Raw genomic sequence first — 21,527 nt, 5'->3', positions numbered from 1 at the left:
GCCAGAGCGCTTGCCGTGGTGTGTTTCATGGTAAAATTTAATTCCCGCCAAATTGCTGCATGGAATCGTTCTTATAGGGGCAATGGCTCTTCCTCCCTGGCTTTCCAGGGAAAGGGAGCTTCATGTTTGCCACATATGTGTGTGCGTGCGCGCAATCTGTGCATGTGCCTCAAGCATCTCTCCAGCGTCTTCCCCTTCTCTCCCCCCCGCCCCACTCCCAATACAATACGCAGTAGTGGCGGGCCCAGCACAGAACGTGCACACCGCCCGGCCCTGCGATTGGCTGGCCCTCTGACAGCTCGGCCCGCGATTGTAGGATTCCGGAGCTCCGCCTCCGTTCGGAAGGACCTTCGGACCATTCATAAACTAAACAACACTCTCCGCAAACCCAGAGACCTCCAGACGTCCAGGCCGGGAGAGGCGCAGGAAAGTAACCAGAGCGGCTGCATCCAATTCCAAAGGTGGGAGGGGGAAGGAAGCGGAAAACAGGAGGAGTAGGGGGGGCGAAATCCTGGAAAGCGGAAAACTACACACACACACATACACACACACACCAGCGCGCGCGCAAAGAAGCTCAACTCGCCAACCTTGCCACTGCTCCAAGAGAAGATACGTCTCCAAAGAGAGATTCGCCTGTAAACAAAACTGAACCGAGGGAAGAAATGATCGCAACGCGCTCTCGCTGGCTTGTGTTTAATAATAAAGAAATAAGAAGCAGGGGCGGCCGGCAGCAATAGGTTTCCACTCCGGTGGCTTCTTCGGACCAGGCCTCCAAGAAGCGATCATCGCCGCCGCCTCCCTGTCAGAGGAAGGAGGCGGCCAGAAGCGCCGGTGCCAGAGAGAGAGAGAGGAGGAAGAGAGCGGGTTTCTGCTTCTGGGCACCGGGCGCAAACTCTCCCTCATCGCCGCCGTTTTCTCCTTGGCCGCCGATCGCTTCTTTCCCGCTGGAAGCCAAGTTGCGCGAGTGCGAGAGAAGTTTCCCCATGAAGGACTGAAGCCCTCTCCGGCGGCTGCGCGCAGCTCCAATGTGAACAAGGAAAGGAGCCGGCCGCCAAACTTTGCCGCCGGAGGAAGCGGGCTGCTGCTGCTGCTGCTGCTGCCGCTTCCCCCCACCCGCCTGCCTGCCCGCCGGGGGTGGTGGTGGTGCTGCTGCCCGGTGCTGCCCGCTGGCGCTGCGGTGCTCGTCTGGAGCAGGCTTGGCGTGCGCGGGCGCGCGCGGCGGCGGCGTTGGATCCGTCCACGTACTGCGAGAGCCCGGTGTACAGCCCGGACGTGTGCCCCAACATGATCGCGGCGCAGGCCAAGCTGGTGTACCAGCTGAACAAGTACTACACGGAGCGCTGCCAGGCGCGTAAGGCGGCCATCGCCAAGACCATCCGCGAGGTGTGCAAGGTGGTGTCCGACGTGCTCAAGGAGGTGGAGGTGCAGGAGCCGCGCTTCATCAGCTCGCTGAGCGAGATCGACGCGCGCTACGAGGGCCTGGAGGTCATCTCGCCCACCGAGTTCGAGGTGGTGCTCTACCTCAACCAGATGGGCGTCTTCAACTTCGTCGACGACGGCTCGCTGCCCGGCTGCGCCGTGCTCAAGCTGAGCGACGGCCGCAAGCGCAGCATGTCGCTCTGGGTGGAGTTCATCACGGCCTCGGGCTACCTGTCGGCGCGCAAGATCCGCTCGCGCTTCCAGACGCTGGTGGCGCAGGCGGTGGACAAGTGCAGCTACCGCGACGTGGTCAAGATGATCGCCGACACCAGCGAGGTGAAGCTGCGCATCCGAGAGCGCTACGTGGTGCAGATCACGCCCGCCTTCAAGTGCACGGGCATCTGGCCGCGCAGCGCGGCGCAGTGGCCGCTGCCGCACATCCCCTGGCCGGGGCCCAACCGCGTGGCCGAGGTGAAGGCGGAGGGCTTCAACCTGCTCTCCAAGGAGTGCTACTCGCTGACGGGCAAGCAGAGCTCGGCCGAGAGCGACGCCTGGGTGCTGCAGTTCGGCGAGGCCGAGAACCGCCTGCTGCTGGGCGGCTGCCGCAACAAGTGCCTGTCGGTGCTCAAGACGCTGCGCGACCGCCACCTCGAGCTGCCCGGCCAGCCGCTCAACAACTACCACATGAAGACGCTGCTGCTCTACGAGTGCGAGAAGCACCCGCGGGAGACCGACTGGGACGAGGCGTGCCTGGGCGACCGGCTCAACGGCATCCTGCTGCAGCTCATCTCGTGCCTGCAGTGCCGGCGCTGCCCGCACTACTTCCTGCCCAACCTCGACCTCTTCCAAGGCAAGCCCCATTCGGCCCTCGAGAGCGCCGCCAAGCAGACCTGGCGCCTGGCCAGGGAGATCCTCACCAACCCCAAGAGCCTCGACAAGCTATAGAGGAGCGGGAGGGGGAGGGGGTTGGAAAAGGCCGGGAGAAAGAGGGGCAGAAATAAAAGACTGCGCGGAACCCGAATTAAAGACAAAACTCTTATTTAAAAACAAGAAGAGGAACGGGGAGCAGCGGGCATCCACTCCCCACCAAAGCGCAAAAAGGACTCCAAGCCTAGCAGCGGGCACCGACGCTCTCCCTCTCTCCTTTTTTTAAAAAAAAATATAAATAAATTAAAAAGACACTTAAAAAACAGCGGCGGAACTTTACGGCAGCCAAACGAAACCCGAGGTACATTTCATTTTTCTCTTCCCCCTCCACCCCCCATATTAAGTGTATGTCATTCGTTCCCCCCGCTTTTCTCTTTCTCTCGTTCGTCTGCCTGAATGTTGTCACGAAGTGGGGGAGGGGGAGAAACCAGAATTATTTAACTATATGTACTTTTTTTTTCTTTCGAAAGAAAGGGATGGGGGAAGAGAACCGAACAGAAAGCCCCCAAGACACACGCGAAAAGTTTACTGATGCTAAATGTATTTCAGTGCCAAGTCAGATCATGCGTCCTCCCCCTTTCCCCTAAGCTGACTTGTTCAAAACAGTAATAATAATAATAAATAATAAACAAAATGGTTTTAACTTTACATTGCCTTCGTGTGGGTTTATTCTAAAATTCAGGCAACGGATAGACTGTTATTTCCACTTCTCAGTAAAGAAGGGATATCTCTCTCACACAAATATCTATGGATGGAAGGGAACAAAGTAACACAATGTTAAAGGAGATCTTTGGGGGGAAACCCCCCAGTAAATATCTTTTTAACATCTCTGTTTTCTCTTACAGAAGATATGTAAATATTCAGGTGGGGAAAGAAGCATTTATGTTGTTTATACAACAACTTATGTGTTTGGTAATATTTGGGGCTTCATTAACAGTGGCTATGAGATTGAGTATACATTCATTATGTGAAGGAGAGGATAATTTCTCTCTGCACGTGGGCTTCTCATTTATTAAAGCTGAGTAAGTACCCAAGTCCAATTTGACTTTGAATTTCAAGGCCATATAGATTTACTCTGAATTATTAATACCCTACAACTAGTCAATTTATTTGCTGCAAACATTTGGTTTCCTCTGGCTTTTATGTAGACCCTGCTTCAGGAAGAAAGGACATAGAACAAAATACAAAAGGGAACTAGACCTTAACAGGGGTTTTTTTATGTTATGCTAGCATCCCCAGGACCATGCATTTCCATATTAAAATGATTTGCATTTGAGAAAAGGATTTTCAAATTGTTCTAGTGAATTTGTTTCCCCTTTTTATTTATTTAAATAGTTCCACATTATGGCTTCAGGCTTTATACAAAGTTTAGATTTTCACAAACACAAAAAAAAACTACTTAGTCCGCTAAGATATTTTCCAACATGTTTTCTCTAAATGTGAAGCCCTATTCTAAAATATGTTTACTTGGCAGTAAGTAGCATTTTCTTCAGTGGGGCTGTGTGCAGTGGACAGGAGCCCCAGCATTATGGGTATTTTATTATTCAAGAAAATCTTTTTTTTATTATTTGAATGAATTCCCCCCCACCCCCAAAAAAGTGTGTTTTTGAATTTATTGAGTACTTATTTGAAGTAGGTGCCCACACACAGGCAAACCTATATTTGAAGAGGTAGGGTCCTACCATATTTCACAAATCATCTCATACCATTAGGAAACTAAACATATTTTCTACCTTTATATAAATACATCTACTTGCACAACAGCTCTGTTTTGTTTTGTTTTTTCCTAGAGCAATGTGGCTTCAAAATCTTTTTTTCTGTGACGAATTATTTAAGTATGGCTCAAAATAAATTGAGGATCTCCCCTGCCTCACTCCAAGAGCAAGTCTGAGCTCAAAGTACTACAGCTTGCTTGTTAAAAACAGCCTTGTAGTAGGAATATAAACTTTGATGTTATCAGCATCAATGCTGCATCCAGTTCAGGTTTTATTTCAAAACTCCTGTCATAATGTTTTCTTTCCCAGGAGTTTAGAAAAACACACAGAGAAGCCGAATTTATCAAACTGAGGAAGGCCCATTAAATAGGCATCTGAGCAAACGCAGGATTGGTATTCAAAGGGGAGATGTTGTTACTCAAGCTCTAGTTACCCATATCTTCTGGGAAAGGGGTGGGGGAGAAGAGAAAGGGAAACATGGGGAAACGCCAGTGCTTGTAAGAGAATGATGTTGCATTGTTGCATGACTTCATAACCAAAACACCAGTAAGCTTTGAGAGTTTTCACCAAAGGAAATAAATAGTTTGGAGTCTCTCTCTCTAACATTTCCTATCTTCAAGATTAAATTAATAAACCTGGCTACTTTTCTTTGATCCCTATCTCTACCGCAAAGTTAAAAAGTACAGTCAGTTTAAGATGCCTGTTCATTTTCGTTTTTAAGATGGAAAAGGAATAGTTGTATCATTCAAAGGGGAGGGGGAAGAAAGCAGAGGGATCTCACCCTACATTACTCCTTGAATGATGCACAAGGGCTGAACAGCCACATTTGATTAATATATACTGTAGCTTCCTGTATTGTAATGAGTTATAAGAAATAGGCTGCATTAGTATTTTACAGTACGTCTTCACTGATGACTGCTTTTTCAATTTTAATATCAAAGAGCACCAAAATAACATGCAAACAAATTGCAGCTACTTCTCAATTCTAAACCTTTTACTTTCACCCTAATACTTGAAAGTTTATGTACTTCAAAGAAAACTTCATAGTTTAATTTGCTACTGTTATAGTAAAGTAAAACCTTTAAAAAACAACTGCAACATTAAGCAAGGTCTGGTTCAAGTCCCCACTATCCATTAACCTTTTCAGAAAGATGTATTCAAAAAAAATAAAATTGAACAGAAATACAACAAATAAGTACCCATTAAAAGAAATACAGTATACAATTTTGTCTTTTTCTCCCTGAAGAAAGCACTGCATTTTAGCAATTGCTTTAGTGAAATTTGGGAGACATTTATCTACAATAACACATTTTAGGTGGAAAAGGCACACTCAGTAATCACATTTTAGTATTATGGAAGCTTCCTAAGTGCAATTCTTATAGCAGTCATTAACACTGTGAGCAAAAACGGTTTTCTGGGGATGGGAGGAATGACTTTTATTACCCTTGCATTTAAAGGTCATTATAATCGGAACAAAGCATTTAGTTGGGAAACTGAATATAATCTGAACAAAGCATTTAGTTGGGAAACTGAACACAAAATATATTATTAAAATATATAGTATCAAGTGGCAATTATGTTCTCTGAATAAGCATGTGCAAACTCTTCATCCTGCTACAAAGTAATATAAAGCAAATGCAAGAAATCAGTGAGCACCATAAAAAGTTGAGGTAAAACAAAGGCTTCAGTAGACAACACCACTAAACTTTCACACATCCTCTTGCTCTAATGCAGTTTTATTCAAAGCATTTCCCAGGAGGCTTCTGCCCTATGAAGTAATTAGCGCTGGAACTGGGGTGAATTGTTTTTCATACTTACACGAGTGCCACTAGCACGAAAACTCCGCAAATTACAAACTCACAAATATGAGAAAACTTGTGTCCAATGGATTTAGAAAGTACTGGCTGAAAAATTAAAGGCTTCTTGTAATTTGTCACAAGGGTTAGTACAAGAGGGGTCAATGATCTCTTACCTTGGGGTCAATTTTCTTAAAACTCGGCTCTTCTTCATCTACCTCAAAATACAGTTCAGAGGCGGTGATGGAAAGTGTGCCCTTCACTACTGCACAAGGGGCCACAAGCTGAGCTGGTGTAGACAGACTAACAGGACCTACCAAAGGGAAAGAAACAAAAACCACAGTCCAACACCTTGTTAACAGTGGCCTCCGCAACAAGCACAAAATGTTGCACAGATATAAGTGTATGTTCTTTTTATTAGCTCGCTTTAATCCAATGCCACCCTCCACAAAATGGACTGGATTTAGAAATTAAGTTCTTATAAGTCCCCCGCAAGTACACATGCAATGCATTTGCTGCACTTGGGACTGCCAGACATTTGAACAACTACAGCTGCAAACAATGCAAACAATTATGTATGCCATCTAGGTGGCTATTAGATCATCGAGCTTTCTTCTTCCAGAAATTTAGAAATATTTCAGAACCGAATACCTCATGTTCAAAACAATAATGCAAATGCATAAAAAGGAAGGTTGGATGGGAAATATTAGTTTCACATATGTGTGTGTAGATTTGGGGGGAGTGGCAAACCAATTTGACCCAGATTTCCTGATGATTAGCTTATTTAGAAAGTTGCTTATGAGTTCTGTACATGGGTTTTTATTTTCATGCATGGCAGAGATCTATTGTTCAGAAGTTAAATGCTACCCATTGCTAGAGACTGAGACATATAGCATTTGAGAAGTGGTTTCAGCCTGCCTTTTAAATATTTTTCAAGGAATCCACACACAGTGTTAGTGCAGCTTAGGGACTGTGGGAATAAACAGCTGGAACGTTGGTTTCCAACTGAATGAATTTTTATTGGAATAATCACATCTCCACAGGGTTTATCACAGAGACAGATCAGTGTACTACTCAAAACAATAGGCTGGGTACAGATCTAACAATATGCAGGCCATTATGTAAAGCAGAAAAGTGGGTTATATTTGTCATCCAACTCATTAAAAAGCAGGGAACACAGAGACCACGGAAGGGCATATTTGTCAGCTGTAGGCCTTTGTTTAAAAATACTGTAAACTGCATGTGTGACACATTCCCTTTTGCATTAATAAAGTGTGTATAAATGAGGTGCACACGCTTAGGTAATCAATGGGTGAATAACTGCCAAAAAAATTCAGATGAATTGTCATTTCTGTCAATTGTTCGGAGGTGTGATGGTCTTTAATCTTGCATCAATCTCAATGTGTGCCAGTAGCACAATAGAGGAGATGCTCTGCTGAGATCAGAGCAGCTTTGCCCTCTATTCCCAGCGTACAAATACATTGTGTTTGCAGATGGGCATCCGATAGCTGCACTACCTCCATGATTTCCCAAAGCTCATTCCCACAAATGGATGAAATAAGCAGCTATGTGTTCTTTTGCTGTCTCCCTTTGCCCTCTGTACATTAGCATGTAATCCAGGGAAGAAATAACATTTTTTCAATCACTTTCAGACATTCAATTACAGGGCAAGCAGACAGCTGCAGAAGCCAGGGCAGCTCAGGTCCCGCTGAAAACCCCTGACAATTTCAACTTCATTCGTAACCCATACTACTTTATTAGCAAGGATTACTTCTTAATCCTATTGCCATTGTCAAGATTATATAATTAAACTCCCCTTTCACCTCTATTACAGTATGAATGTATTAGCAGAAGCAACAAATGTAGAAGGGGGTGGAGAAGAGGAGGACATGGATTGGATGCTCTTGCAGGGGTGTTGAAGAACAGGTTCATTGAGAGCCTCTCTATTAAATTATGTTGCTGTTTTACTGATTGGTGCATTGCTTTGACAGTAGACTATATTTTCATGCTTAGTTTTTATTATAAGGCACCAAACAGATGATGCAATAGGTAATGAACTGAAATAGAGATTTTTAGATTTTTGCGCATAAATAAAAATGAAGAAGCCCCCATTTCCACTTCTTCCAGCAAAGCAGAATTTAAACACAAGGGATATTCTTGTTTTGGGAGCGGACCAAGTGATATATACCTAGACCCAAAATTCTACACTATTCATTCCCAGATTGCAATTCCAGTCCAGTGAATAGGGGGCTTGGCTATAAAACTCCAAAGCAGAAAAATGTTGTTTTGTTCAGTTTGCAACCAAGCCAATCTATTATGGTAAGAATAACCTGTTTCTCGTTTTTTGGTTTTTTTTTAAAGTAGTAAATGAAGGTTAAGATTTACACAAAGGAGGCTGGCAGAACAATTAGATTAAAAGAATTTCGGAACGATTGCCTTTGATGCAGAGAGGTGTTTTGCTTTTGAACAAATATATAAATACACTTTATGATTTACTTGTTCAGATTGCCTTCTTGTTCCAATGCGCCGCAACACTAGTGTCAATGAAGTGGGAGGGGGGAAGCTAGCATAATCTACTTTTGTACAGGATCTGGCCTGACCTAATATATATATATATATATATATATATATATATATATATATAGCTAAAATTAATAATTTAAGTGGCAATATAAAGGTAATTTCCCCTATTCAGAAATTTATCTTCATTAATACAGTTATGGGAAAGAGCCATCCGCCCCATGTCTTCCCCCCCCCCACCCTTGCAGAGAAGATGTTGCCAAGGAGGAGGTAAAGGAGTAAGGGGAGGGGGAACCAAGTCGGAAGGAGCAGGTAATAGACAGCTGAAGTTACCAGTTAAGTTCTCCAGTTCCTTCTCTTCGATGGATGACAAGGTATCATCGTCGCCTTCCAGGAGAATTTCGCTCTCAGAGTTCTGATTTCCTAAAGCCTGACTCTTGATGGACTGCTTTCCTTTAACAAGTACATCTTCATCTGGAGCTGAAATGAAAGAGAAACGCGGCTGTCCATCAACTCGGAGAGGCAACAGTTACGGGGAAGGAAGGTCGGGGAGGGGGGTGGCGAGGAATAACCTTGCTTATTGCACACATGCCGGAGACTCAAGCAAAGAGGGGCTCAGCTGGGAATAAATCCGCCAGCCAGCCGCCTCTAACCCACGCTGGTTGGGAAGCAAGTGAGCCGGCAGAGCTACTTGTAAACCGATTAACACAGCCAGGACTGAGAGCTTTTAGCCCTACTTACGTGATATTTGAAACAAGCATCCCCCTTCCAGTATTTTTAATTTTTTTTTACTACAACAACAACAAATATCCCCACCCATAATAATAATAATAATAATAATAATAGACCACAACTCACCCTGATAGCAAACTTATACCTCTATAAATTAAATCAAAATGGGAGATTTAAAGAAAAGAGAACGAACTAGTTGGGTGCGTCTCAAGAAACCAAGACTGCAAGTCTATACTTGGCAGCAAGCCCCGTTGGAGTCAGTGGACCTGCTTCTGGGGGGGCATGCATGACCCCCAGTTGTAATATGTGATCGAGCATCCTTATGTGGGGAGGGGGGAGGGGATGCGATCCATAAACCAGCAAAGCAAGCGAGGCAATCCAGCACCTCTGATTAACTCAGGAAGGAAGGAAGCACATGGTGGGTTTGTCGATTTTTGTTTTTAATTATTTCTTTTTTGCCCCAACCACTTTGGTTTAACTGCTCTATGGCTAGGACTATCCTTTATTCAGGGGGAGCCAATTCAGACCTCGGTGGAGCCCCGACACAGCAACGCCTTCCACATCACTCCAAACTCAAACCGATTCTCCCGTCTGAGGACTTAATAAAGGTTCCCACAGCTGCCTCGGGCGCTTCTCGGGCCGGCCAAGGAGCTGTGGACTCCGCCGGCTGCCAGCTCCTGGAAGGGCCTCCTTCGCCTTGCTGCCCTCGAAGCCCGAGGACGTGATGGCTTTGCCCGACGGGGGCTCCGGCCGCACTGCAGCCCCCGCCGCGCCCTCTAGGCTAGCCGGCCGGCCACGTCCTCAAGGGACGTCCCTCGCTGCTCTCTGGTTGGGCAGCCACGGGCAAAATGCATGCCCAGCGAGACCGGACTCCCAAGGCGGCCCCGAGCCACAAACACCCGCTGCCACCAGCCTGCTTCAAAGGGCAAGCGAGTAGCGTCCTTCGCGCACTTGCCCGAGGGAAGCCCCTTCGGACGCGCGGGGGCTACAGCATGCCTGCGACACAGGGGCGATCCTGTGCCTTATTTACCCGGGAGTAACCCCCACTGCCCACAGGTCTGCCTTCGGAGTCAGTATGAGGGGACGGCGCCATTAAGGGGAAATCGCATAGGGCAGCTTTGGGGGGCGGCGTGCACGGTTGGCGAAGCTTCCTTTAAGGAATCTTGGAAAGTTCTTTTCTGCGCAATAGACTTGGGAACAGGGGTGCCCACTTGTATTAAAAATGGGGAGGGAGTAGCCCTTATAAGTGATGACAAGACGCGGCGCACTCACAGCATTTGAACAGACCATCAACCTTTTTGGGGGGGGAGGCCCCCTCAAATGTTTTATTGGGGGGGCGCGAATGGACCTCGGCCCCTTGGCGTTTGCTCCTATGCTTGGAAAGGTAGGAGAGCTCCGTGGCTCAAGGCTGGGGAAGCAGATTACGTCTCCCAGCTCTACTCCGAGGGAAGCTGATCGTGTTAGGACGTCGTCCTAGGACCTTCCCTCGCTCGCTTCGCGCTTCGGCAGCGAGCAGGATCCAGCAAATCCACACTAAGCCCCCTTTTTAGCCTGTCTTCTTTGAAGCTTCGAAAAGGTGCACCTGCATCACGGCGAGAGGCAGCAAGGCAATCTCTCAGCAGGGCGGCACTGTTTGCCCTGAATGTTTCTCCGGGGGGGGGCGGGGGTGTGCGAAGGACAAGCGGGAGAAAAGACCCACACCATTGTAGAACTGAGCCAGCCTTTCCAAATTCCATATAACTCTACCCAAAAGCTGGACAGACTTTTTCCTTCTTCTGTCTAGCGCGCATTTTTCTACGGAAACTTCGTCCGACAAAAGCTACTTCGAGCAACAACCTCGGCCGTACCTTTTGTGTCTCTGTGTTACACAGAGTGAGGCCAACTTTTTCAAATAAGGAAGGGGGATTTATAGGATTTATAGTTCTTCCCCTCCCCCTTTTTTTAACCAGAACATGTCTGCGCAACAACAAAAAATCAGAGTAGCTGTTTTTATCTCACTTTATATATATAAAAAAAGAGCTCAAAGTCTTAAGGCAGCAGGAACCGTCGATAATTTTACGAAATCAGCTCCAGGCTGCAGAAGCTGGAGCTCTTTTATTTATTTTATTTTTAACAGGCGGGGGGGGGGGGGCTCCAGTGGTCCCTCTCCAATATGCGCTACCGGTTTGTATTTTTTCCAAAAAGAAAAAAAAAGGGGGGGTCGTCAACAATTCTGTGCAGAACGATAAATGCCAGACTGCCACATGATTTGAAATGCTCAGACGGCGACATGGGGAGAGCCAGAGCCCCTCTGCCTGTTTACTCAGCACCGCTGAATTCATTGACACTTGCGGGCGAGGCAGCGCGCGCAGGAGGACTCCAGCCTTTTAGAGAGCGCAAGTGAATGATATGTACAGAGAGGCTACCAGGCGCTTCAGCATCGACGGGGACTTTCCCTCGCACCAATAAAGGGACGAGTCCTCTAGACGCACACGCACTCCCTGGAGTACAGACGAATAGATTTGGCTACGCGCGCTCTGGCAGCAGGGGAGGAGGAGGGTAGCTTTTCAACACACACACACACACACACACACACACACACACACACACACACACACACACACCATCCCCTTCTCTATAGAGGGAGCGCCAACGCCAGCCCTCTAGCACAGGAAGTCACCCTAGACTTACACAGAAGCTTGCACCTTCAAAGGATGCGGGAGGTGAACGGAAAGGTTATCAGCGTTAAGAGATCTGTGAATTTTTAAACACTACAGGGGCTCAAGCTAGTGGAGAGTGCTTAGGTTACCAAGGCTGCAATCCTATGGACGCTTAATTAATTGGAAGTCAACCATCTTCAATCCAGTGCCATTTACGTCGGACTAAACGTACAAGGCTGCAATCTGATCGCACTTACCAGGAAAGAAAGCCCAACTGAACCAGGGTCTTACTTCTGTGCAAACGCTTGACAGACTGGGCTGAATTTACCCCAAGCTTGTACTCTCTCATCCCAACAACAAAAGAATCCAGCATAATCTCAGACTCTCCAACCAAAACCAGAATATTTTTAATGTAACACATTCTAATCAAGGGTACATGGCAACACTGCAACGATGACTATCAATACCAACTCTTTTAAAATGCATAAACCCACTGTGTGTTTATTTATTTGGATTAAATGCATCTTGAGTTTCAGAAGAACGCCACACACGCTCCTATTCTGTTCCAAACTATGCTGTCTTTCTATGTTTAAATGCATTTTCTTATTTTAAACTGACAAGAAGAAACAGATAGGAGGCAGCAATTCACTACTTATCTCACTATTACTCTCCATGTTGCAGCTGGAGAACATAGGAAATGTATTCAGATTTCTATTACTCAAAAGAGCTGCAAACTTGTGCATAATTTTGGGTAGCCTTAAAAGCAACATATTGGACTATGTCTCCTTTTGGAATCATGCCAAACACATCCCGGCTAGCCAGTTTCAACACGTTGCTCATTACTTTTTGATTATTGCCATACATGGCTTGAGGTTCCAGGGGCTTATTTTTAAAAAACCTTTAATCTGCAAACATTTACAGAGGAAAGCAATCCCTAGTGGCCATACATAAAGCTTAATTGTCTCTGTAAACATGTGAACATAAATTTCAAGTAAAACTTTACATTAGCACAATAGGCAAACCAACCATTTGGGTAACTAAGAATTCAGTTTTTAAAAGACAGAAGTTTAATCTGCAATAAAAGGCCATTTTTCATCTCACACATTTTCCTACAAACAAACAGCTTTTAAAATTTATTCGTAAATGTTTGTTTACAGTACTGGTCAAAGGGGAAGAGAATTTTACACACACACACTTTCTTTTTCTTCGTTCAAATGTACCAGTAGATATAACTAAACAAAACTCTGGTTCTGGAATTATTCAATGAGAGTTGAAAAAACCTCTTGTCATGGAAAATATGCAGCTGATATTTAGAAAGGTTTTCCTGTAATTAACTCCCCCTTGAGGATTTTAAGTTAGCAGCAGTAAAATTACCTACAGTATTCTAATACACAACATATGCACTAACATTCAATTCTCAGTGGTCTAATAGCTTTCCGAAGAAGAATTTTATTTTTAATTAAAATAAGAAGACTACTACGATAAGCTAAAATAAAACAAAACAGATAATGAACATGTTTATAAATTCTGACAACATGTGTCTGTAGCTTGGTACACAATGCACTTTTAAAATCAGCACTTATATGCAGATGTTTGAGAGTTTCACTTTATTCTGTACTTTGGTGATCTTTCTGTCTTAATTACACTAATGTTCTCATTTAAAATTACTGGTATCTATTTCATTTATTTAAAATTCAGTTTGAAAGTCAAAATGGGTCAATTACAGGAATGTTTCTGGTAAAATTTCTACAGGTGTTAATAATTTTCTCTAGCTTTCTTTTGCCAGAATTTCCCAATAATATAACAGAGGATACTCTTATGTAGTCAATTTACTAGGATACTATTATAGGATGTAAAATACACTGGAAATGCATATGCAAGGGTTCACAATTTTCCCACATCTATAGGCTTGCTGTGGGTAAGTAACACTAGCAGACTGTGTAAGTATTTTAGAATTCACACTGTTACTGCTAAAGTTCTCTTTATAGCTGGGTGAAGCAAAAGTCTCAACTCATGGCAAGAGCTAACAGGCATCTCATCTGGCATGTTGCATATTTTGCTATTGTACTCTTTCTTTGAACACCAAGCACCAATCATACCACCATAAGCATTCTTTTAAAGAAGTATTGTTCATTTCAAACATGGTTCATGTACATGGAGCTGTTCTTCAAACTAGCCTAAGATGTAAAAGAAAACAACCCTGCGGAGTGCATAAAATTTAGTTCTGGTTCTAGATATGGGTTTAAAACTTATGCCATACAAATGGATGGCACACACCACAAAATGAGCAACAGGGCCCCCAGTATAATAAATATTATATATATATATATATATATATATATATATATATATATATATATACACACAACAAGTAGTATGTGTGTCTAAACACAACTATATACAGTGGTAACTCGGGTTAAGAACTTAATTTGCTCTGGAGGTCTGTTCTTAACCTGAAACTGTTCTTAACCTGAAGCACCACTTTAGCTAATGGGGCCTCCCGCTGCCGCTGCGTCGCTGCTGCATGATTTCTGTTCTCATCCTGAAGCAAAGTTCTTAACCCGAGGTAATATTTCTGGGTTAGCGGAGTCTGTAACCTGAAGCATATGTAACCTGAAGCATATGTAACCCTAGGTACCACTGTAATTATTTGCCCAGATGTATTTTATTGTTGCACCCACACTCTGTTCATAGATGCATTGTTATAAATACATGCATGATTCTCACTCTCATGAAGGAATGCTGAAGTATGGGAGCAAGGCAACCATTCTAGCCGAGCAAAGTATAAAAAACATTACTTAACAAAACAGCTTCTATGTAATTTGGAATAGAAATCTCCCAAAATAAAGTTTTACAAGACATTGGATTAGATCCTATAGTTTGGTCAATGCAGTGGATTTCATGTGCATGAAACAAGAATTTGCTGACTCCATCTGCAGCCCCCAAACTTGTGGCAGCCGGAGAACCTGTTATAATGTTATGGGATATGATGTGGAGGAGATACAGAGGGTCAGGGCTGTTTCAAGCCACGCCCATCATCCAAAGTGAGCGAAGCAGATACTTGGGATCCAAGCCATAATTTTTGCCATTTGAGATAGCAACCAGCCAAGTCCCTAGTTAGTTCTCTGTGGGGATAAGGGGGGCAGGATATAGTTCTGCAGACTTGAATATGCAAGCCTTAGTATGATCAAGACCTCAGACTACAATGACATGCATAGGGACATCCTACCTATACAGCATGGCACCCAGCACCCTACTACACAACAATATTGTTTGCCAACAACCTGTCTGGTTATCTGACAGGCTGAAAGTTTTGCTGGAGTATCATATACTAGATCGTCATATGCAATAGTTGATAGATATCTGGGGAAAACAATAGACCTGAAGCAATTGTACCAATGTATTTCCAGGGTAGAATTCTTCAGAACTTAGCCCAAGACAGTCAAGTGAGAACTGAGTAATTTATAGGTCAAAACACCCTCTGAATGACAGTGCTTTCACCTGCTGACATAATTGTGGAAATTAATTCTGGCATTTAAGATAGAAAAGTAGTGACAGATGAGCACATGACTGACATCTGGTGCTTGTATGGGAAGTAGAGTTGAAATGACAGGATGGAGTCCTGTATACTGAGGTGCTGAACAAAGCTTGTTCCAGAACCAGGCTGTGATGAAAGCTTAAATTTCTCACAGTTAACAAAACATTTGTGATTATAAGAGAGGGGTTCCCCCCCTTTTTACTTTATACCAGGGAGTGAGCAACTTGAAGGCCACATTAGGTCCAGTACAGGATATGATTTGGCCTACAAGGCAATCTTCCTCAAACCACATCCACCTGCCTGACACCTGATGCCATAGATGACATCTGGTGTGGGGCTGGTGGACACGCAGGTGCAATCTTGGCAAGTAAGGCTTGCTATTGGTGCCCATCATCTGATCAGCAGTGGCAGCAAGCCCTGACTACAGATTTCTCAAAAAGCAACTCTGCAGTGTAGCTGATTCCTGTACCAAATGGGCTTGCTATAAGACCCAACCAGCTGATCAGAGTTTACAGCAAGCACTGCAAGGATGATATTCCTTTTTATCGCTGACTTGAAATACAGGCAACCCCCATTTTAGGTGCGAACTGATACGTGTGCGATTTCACACACACACACAGTGCCGAACCAAAAAATATCAGAATACCAGAAACATAATAAAAGACGTCATTAAAGGGTGGGGCAGGGCAGAGGTAGAACGGGGTGTTTCAATTGCACATTATTTCATAAAAGCATGCAATGTCCTGGAACAGAACCCCTATACAAATCAGGAGTTGCCTGTAAATTCAATTTTTCCTCTTGATTTTTTTTACAAAAGAATTGGTCTTAGTTATTGTATTATATGCTTTGTTTAAATAGTTTTCTAAAGCATTTGAAAATTATATAAATACTGAAAAGTATAAATACTGAAAAATAAATAAGTCGTGCTTATTTTCATTAAGCTTCTTCCTGCTGTTCCTTCAAACCTTCCGCAAAAACTACTACATCAGCAAAATCCTTCCTCACCCGCCAACAGGTTCGTCTTTTCTGCAACTCATTTTCTGTTCTGATTATTCCTTATCAATCTCTATTTTCTTTCTCCATCAGTCTTCATCATTTATATACCAATACCAATTTGAGTCTTCTGGCACTCATGTTTATTTAGCCCAAAGTACAACACACATGAGGTACCAGCAGACAGTGTTATAATCCTGACATTTGCAAAATACACAAACAAGAAAGGTAGGGGGAAATATATACGGGGGAGAACAAACAACCTTGCCCCATAATAATGTGGCATGGCCAAATGAAAAAACAGTGACAAACAGGTGGAAGGGGAGAATAGAATATAATGGCTGGAGTTGAAGATCAGAGACACCTAGATTGATATGTAGAAAAAGCGATTGTTTGCAGGGAAACCAAAGCTGTTTTGAAATGACCCCTAGGGATGGAAGAAAGAGTTGCTCATATAAAATCAGAAGTGAGGCTACTGAAATAGTCTGCTCATTCCTGCTTCCAGACCCAATGAAGCGCTTATTGCATAGCAAAGGGACACAATCCGTCGGCTTACTTGCAAAGGAGTTGCATTTTAAAACGTTTTAAAATGTTTTCATCTGTGAGCCAACTCTTATTTTTATCAGCACTTGCAAGCACAGGAAACATGTTGGAATATGTTGAAACAATTTATTGTGGGGGCCCCACTTGTCTAATACCAAGCTCAAGTCTTTGAACAAGCATTTTTATAGAGCCAAAATGTCACCCATGCAAAAGATGATGGTATCAGCAGATGAAGAGTAACCCTGAAGTTTGCAGAAGTAAAAATCTTTTTAAAAATAATAATAATAAAGGGAACAATCCTCCCAAATGAGGACTTAACATATTCATGCCCAAAGACTGAGTGTTGAAAAGGGTGAGGGAAACCCTGAAAAATAGGTAGAAGGGGAAATGGAATGGAAATGCTTTAGATAATGTAAAAGGGTTGGAGTTCTGCTTCAAAGGCTCACAGGGTTTTCTGAGTTTCTCCCCCAATATAATCAGGGTTCTTGTCATGGACTGGCTGGATGCAGAGGACCGATGGGAGGCACCAGCTGGAGAACCGTTAAGGAAGGAGGGCTCAGAGCCAGGGGATTGGAGGTGGGATGATGATGAGTAGTCAGAGGGAGAAGAGGGAGCAAACTGGGAGGAGGAGGATGTCAGAAGCAAATGAGGTAATGGGGTTGAGTGGAAGAGGCTGTGGTAAAAGCAGAGTTTGGAGAGGATGGGACCCAAGAGGCAGAGATGAGGCAGGCTACTGAAAAAGCCAGGAGGTCTCCCATTCCTGCAACCAGTTCCCCTCCCTGCTGGTCTCCCAGAACCAGAAGAGGTATGAAGAGGGTGGAACAAAAGCAAACAAAGGTGTCAGAGTCTCAGATTGCATGGGAAGAACCTGGGGAAGGAGGAGACTTAGGGAGCTGTGGGAAGGCATGGACCTTTAGTCCTTGCAACTCCCTCAGTGGGGAAATATCTACTGGAAAGAACTGCTGTACTCACTAGGCCTGAGCTTTTTTTGTTTCTTTGAATAAAGAGTTAACTTCACTGAAGCTGGGTGAGTTATTGCTGACCTGCTCCTGTCACCCACTCCCGACAATTCTGTGTCCACTGCTCAATCCTTATTGAGCTGTCGTTGGGTTTTCCCCAGCTCCAGAACCTTTTTGTCCTTCTGCACATCTTTTGAGCCTGCTGTGCACAGGTGGGTCCATTTTGGCTACACTTGTTGCAGCATTCAGAGAATTGAGTTGAGCTTGTTATTAGTAAATACAGTTGGGGCCTACAATAAAGTGTTGTAGTCTTGAGTTCTTCTGTTTATGAATCTACCTATGTCACTGTTATATCAGGTGATTGAAAGGTGGGCAGCTCCACCCACCTGTTAAACTTGACCTGAGATGGATGGAGGAAATATTTATTGGTCTGCAGATCTGATATGGTTCCCCCACCTCTGAGGTAAGTATGTATGGAACAAGATGAAACTGTTTAGAACCCATGAGGAAGAAGGCTCCAGTTCAGCTCCTGTACCTTACAACACTAACCATTAGCTTTTGTCTCAATACACACATGAACACATGTATCAGCAGGGAAATGAGATAGTCACAAGGCTATTTTTATATTTCATGCAACAAGACTTATATCACCCTGAAAACAAACAGGAACCCTAAATGTTAAAGGGAAGGGAACAGAGTGGCCAATAAAATTTACTGCAGTTTTGTTGTCAAGTTTCACCGAGTAGCTCAATATTAACAAATCTTGCAATTTCACTATTTTTTTTGAATATTACAGAAAATCCTATTCTTCCACCTGAACTGTATACCTTTTTATTAAGAACTGATCTGTTAAGAGTTTTCAAAAGGGTTAAGGTTGTGGAATGTTACAGATAATTCTCTCCTTTTTTTCAGTGAATGGTGCTGATTTCTACAAGGCACACCAAGTTTGAAACAGATTCTTCCAGAGACTAGTTTCACTGAGTTACAAAATGCAAAAATAAAGTTTGAGCAGTTGCTTTTCCAGGCCGACATTTACAAATAACCATTTTGGATGTCCTCCCCCATCGTGGCAACCTGGCCTTTGAAAAATATCCTACAGTCCTTTTTCCCAAGCAATTTAATGTGTGCTTGGGAAGGACAATTAAATTGTCAGAATTTTTTTAAAAAATGTTTTAAACTAGAAGGTAGCCTGGAGTATAGTCATGGGGTTGATATTGATTGTCTGAACAGAGAACATTAGTCTTCAGGTATTTACTCTGCCACCTCTGCACCAGAGGCTCTCCTTCAAATCAAATCAATCCCTTGAAGAGATGGCTACTGAAATACATAAATGAGGCTGCAACAGAGCTGATTTTTGCTCTCTAGGCATTACTATGTCTTGGTTTCTGATTGTTTCTGAATCTTTTCCACTTCTTCCAATTGTAAACTTTAACAGACTGCATCCTCTTGGGTAGGAGCTATGGGAACAGCCCTTTTCCCATTTGAAATTCATTGTAAAAATTCATTTGAATGGAAACAGGATTACAATTACATCTTATTTTGTTTCAATATTCAATCTGTATAGTGTGAATTCTGCCACAATGCAGAAAACCAGTTTTAGTAAGAACTATGCTAATTGTGAGATATTAATAATAGACTTGTTTATTTTTATTCTGGATTTATAAGTAAAGCAGTTTACAAGGTAAACTAAAGTAAGCAGAATTTGTAAGTAAAAGGAATCATTTGACAGTGTAACAAAAGAAAACATTCCCCACTGGAAAGACTATCAGCCTGATCCACATCCCAGTTCCGCTTAAATACTTGGAATTAAACCAAAGCTGTTCCCCCTTGAACAAAATGGGTATGAATTGGCTTGAATCCAGTTGCTTTGAGACAAATGGATTTTGGAATGGAGTGTATATAATTGAAATAGAATGCTCTGTAATTAATTATTAAAAAGAAACCACAGGACAGAAGAACTAGTCCGGCAGGAATGTTGGTGACATCCTAAATGCAGGAACATAGATTCAAAGGCAGGTCACCAGAATTGTAGTTCAGATCGTATCTCTATAAGATGCCATACTCATTTATTATCAAAGTGCCGTTTTAATAGCAATTCTACATTACCATATACTCCACTGTGGTCCCTCTTGTAAAGGTCCTCCATGCACTAAGTTCCAACATCAGAGGCAGTGTAGAAAAGCATCCTCAGTTAACTGTTTCAGTTTCATGAAACTCCCTAACTCCCTTCCTATAGGCCAGGCATATCCAAAGTCCCTTTTGGGGGGCTAATCTGGCCCGCCGGTCAATTAAATTCAGCTCCTGTGGCAGTATATGTCCTGGGGTAAAATCCTAAAAAAAGCTAAAAAGCTCAACAACTTTGGGGTAAAATCCCCCCCCAAAAAAAGCTCACAATGGTCAACAATGCATGTTCTGGCCCTCTTTGAAAAAAGTTTGGGCACCCCTGCTATAGACGTCTGCTGAGACACTAGCCTGAATGCACTTTGCAAGGTGCATAACTTCCATTTCAAATGGTCAATTCCTTCCACTTTTTTTTGCTACACAAACTATATTCAAGTATGTGTTGCTACAATGGAGAACCCTGCTCCACAATCATAGAAATATCTCTAACACATATCCACATACAGCTAGTTCACATGATACCTTTCTCCATGCAGATGGAGGCACTGTATGAAAAAAGTATTTTGTGAACCTGCCCTTAGACGTTTTCATTTTGCACAAGTTTATGGTGCCTGGGTTAAAATTCTGTGTGTGCTGGGAATCTCTATTTAGTAAAGTCACAATGTTTGATTGGTTAATTAATTCACAGTTTTTAAAACTTTCATGCAACTCTAAGAATCAGAAAGCAATTTTTTTATTAAAAAAACATTATTTTTAATGCAAATTCTTATAAATACTGCAGATCAGCAACTATATTAAAGAAGACATGTTCCAATGCTAGCTATAAGATACTCATGTATCATCAAAACAAAGTATCCTTCACGCTTCAGTAACTAATTGGCAACTAACTAATGACTGCCCAGTTGTACAACAGAAATCCACTAGTACAATGGGAACCCACATGCCCCTCTAAATTTGCTCCACAGTCCCCCCAAATTTGGGAGCAGGGGAAGGAGAAGTCCCAGTGCACAAGCCACATTAGAACCCACCCAATGTTTTACTCACAGCCAAATGTAATCAATAATTCAATCAATATAATCAACTAAAACTCATAACGAAACAACTAAGCTTTCTTTAACTATGGGGCAACCTTATTATTTAGACTTTCAGGCCACCATCTACAGTTCTTTGTGTTTATGGTTCATTTGAATCTCAAAAGAATTGAGATCTACAGTAGTACCTCAGGTTAAGTACTTAATTCGTTCCGGAGGGCCGTTCTTAACCTGAAACTGTTCTTAACCTGAAGCACCACTTTCGCTAATGGGGCCTCCTGCTGCCGCCATGCTGCCAGAGCACGATTTCTGTTCTCATCCTGAAGCAAAGTTCTTAACCTGAAGCACTATTTCTGGGTTAGCGGAGTATGTAACCTGAAGCGTATGTAACCTGAAGCGTATGTAACCCGAGGTACCACTGTACTGTTATAAAGGAAATTAGGGTTTTCTACTAAGTGCACGCAAGCCTTGAACTCACTTAAGCAGTTTGCTAGATCTCAGCTGCTTTATTTTATTTTTTAAATATTTGCTTGTTGTTACTCACACTGAGCCCCAAGAATTGGACCTGTCTGGTCCAAATAAATAAATAGTTGC

The 21,527-nt window shown here is 43.3% G+C and overlaps 2 protein-coding genes across 7 annotated transcripts in view; one reads left to right on the top strand and one right to left on the bottom strand.

Moving 5' to 3' along the window:
• The window catches only part of LRBA (LPS responsive beige-like anchor protein), a 361,620-nt gene that overhangs the window by 144,908 nt on the left and 195,185 nt on the right, over positions 1-21,527 (bottom strand). For all 6 annotated transcript variants that reach the window (XM_053403139.1, XM_053403142.1, XM_053403140.1 and 3 more), the window contains 2 exons: positions 8,711-8,857; positions 6,034-6,170 (listed from right to left, as the gene is read on the bottom strand). In XM_053403139.1, coding sequence (XP_053259114.1) covers positions 6,034-6,170; positions 8,711-8,857 — 284 coding nt within the window. The remainder of the gene's footprint in view (positions 1-6,033; positions 6,171-8,710; positions 8,858-21,527) is intronic.
• Positions 385-2,994, top strand: MAB21L2 (mab-21 like 2). Its single transcript, XM_053403151.1, has one exon. The coding sequence runs from the start codon at positions 1,285-1,287 to the stop codon at positions 2,362-2,364; it is 1,080 nt and encodes a 359-aa protein (XP_053259126.1). The 5' UTR covers positions 385-1,284; the 3' UTR covers positions 2,365-2,994.

The sequence above is a fragment of the Podarcis raffonei genome, chromosome 9, assembly GCF_027172205.1.
Source record: "Podarcis raffonei isolate rPodRaf1 chromosome 9, rPodRaf1.pri, whole genome shotgun sequence".
NCBI lineage: Eukaryota > Metazoa > Chordata > Lepidosauria > Squamata > Lacertidae > Podarcis > Podarcis raffonei.
Note: the sequence above shows the minus strand (reverse complement) of the source record. Positions and strands in the feature narration are given on the sequence as shown.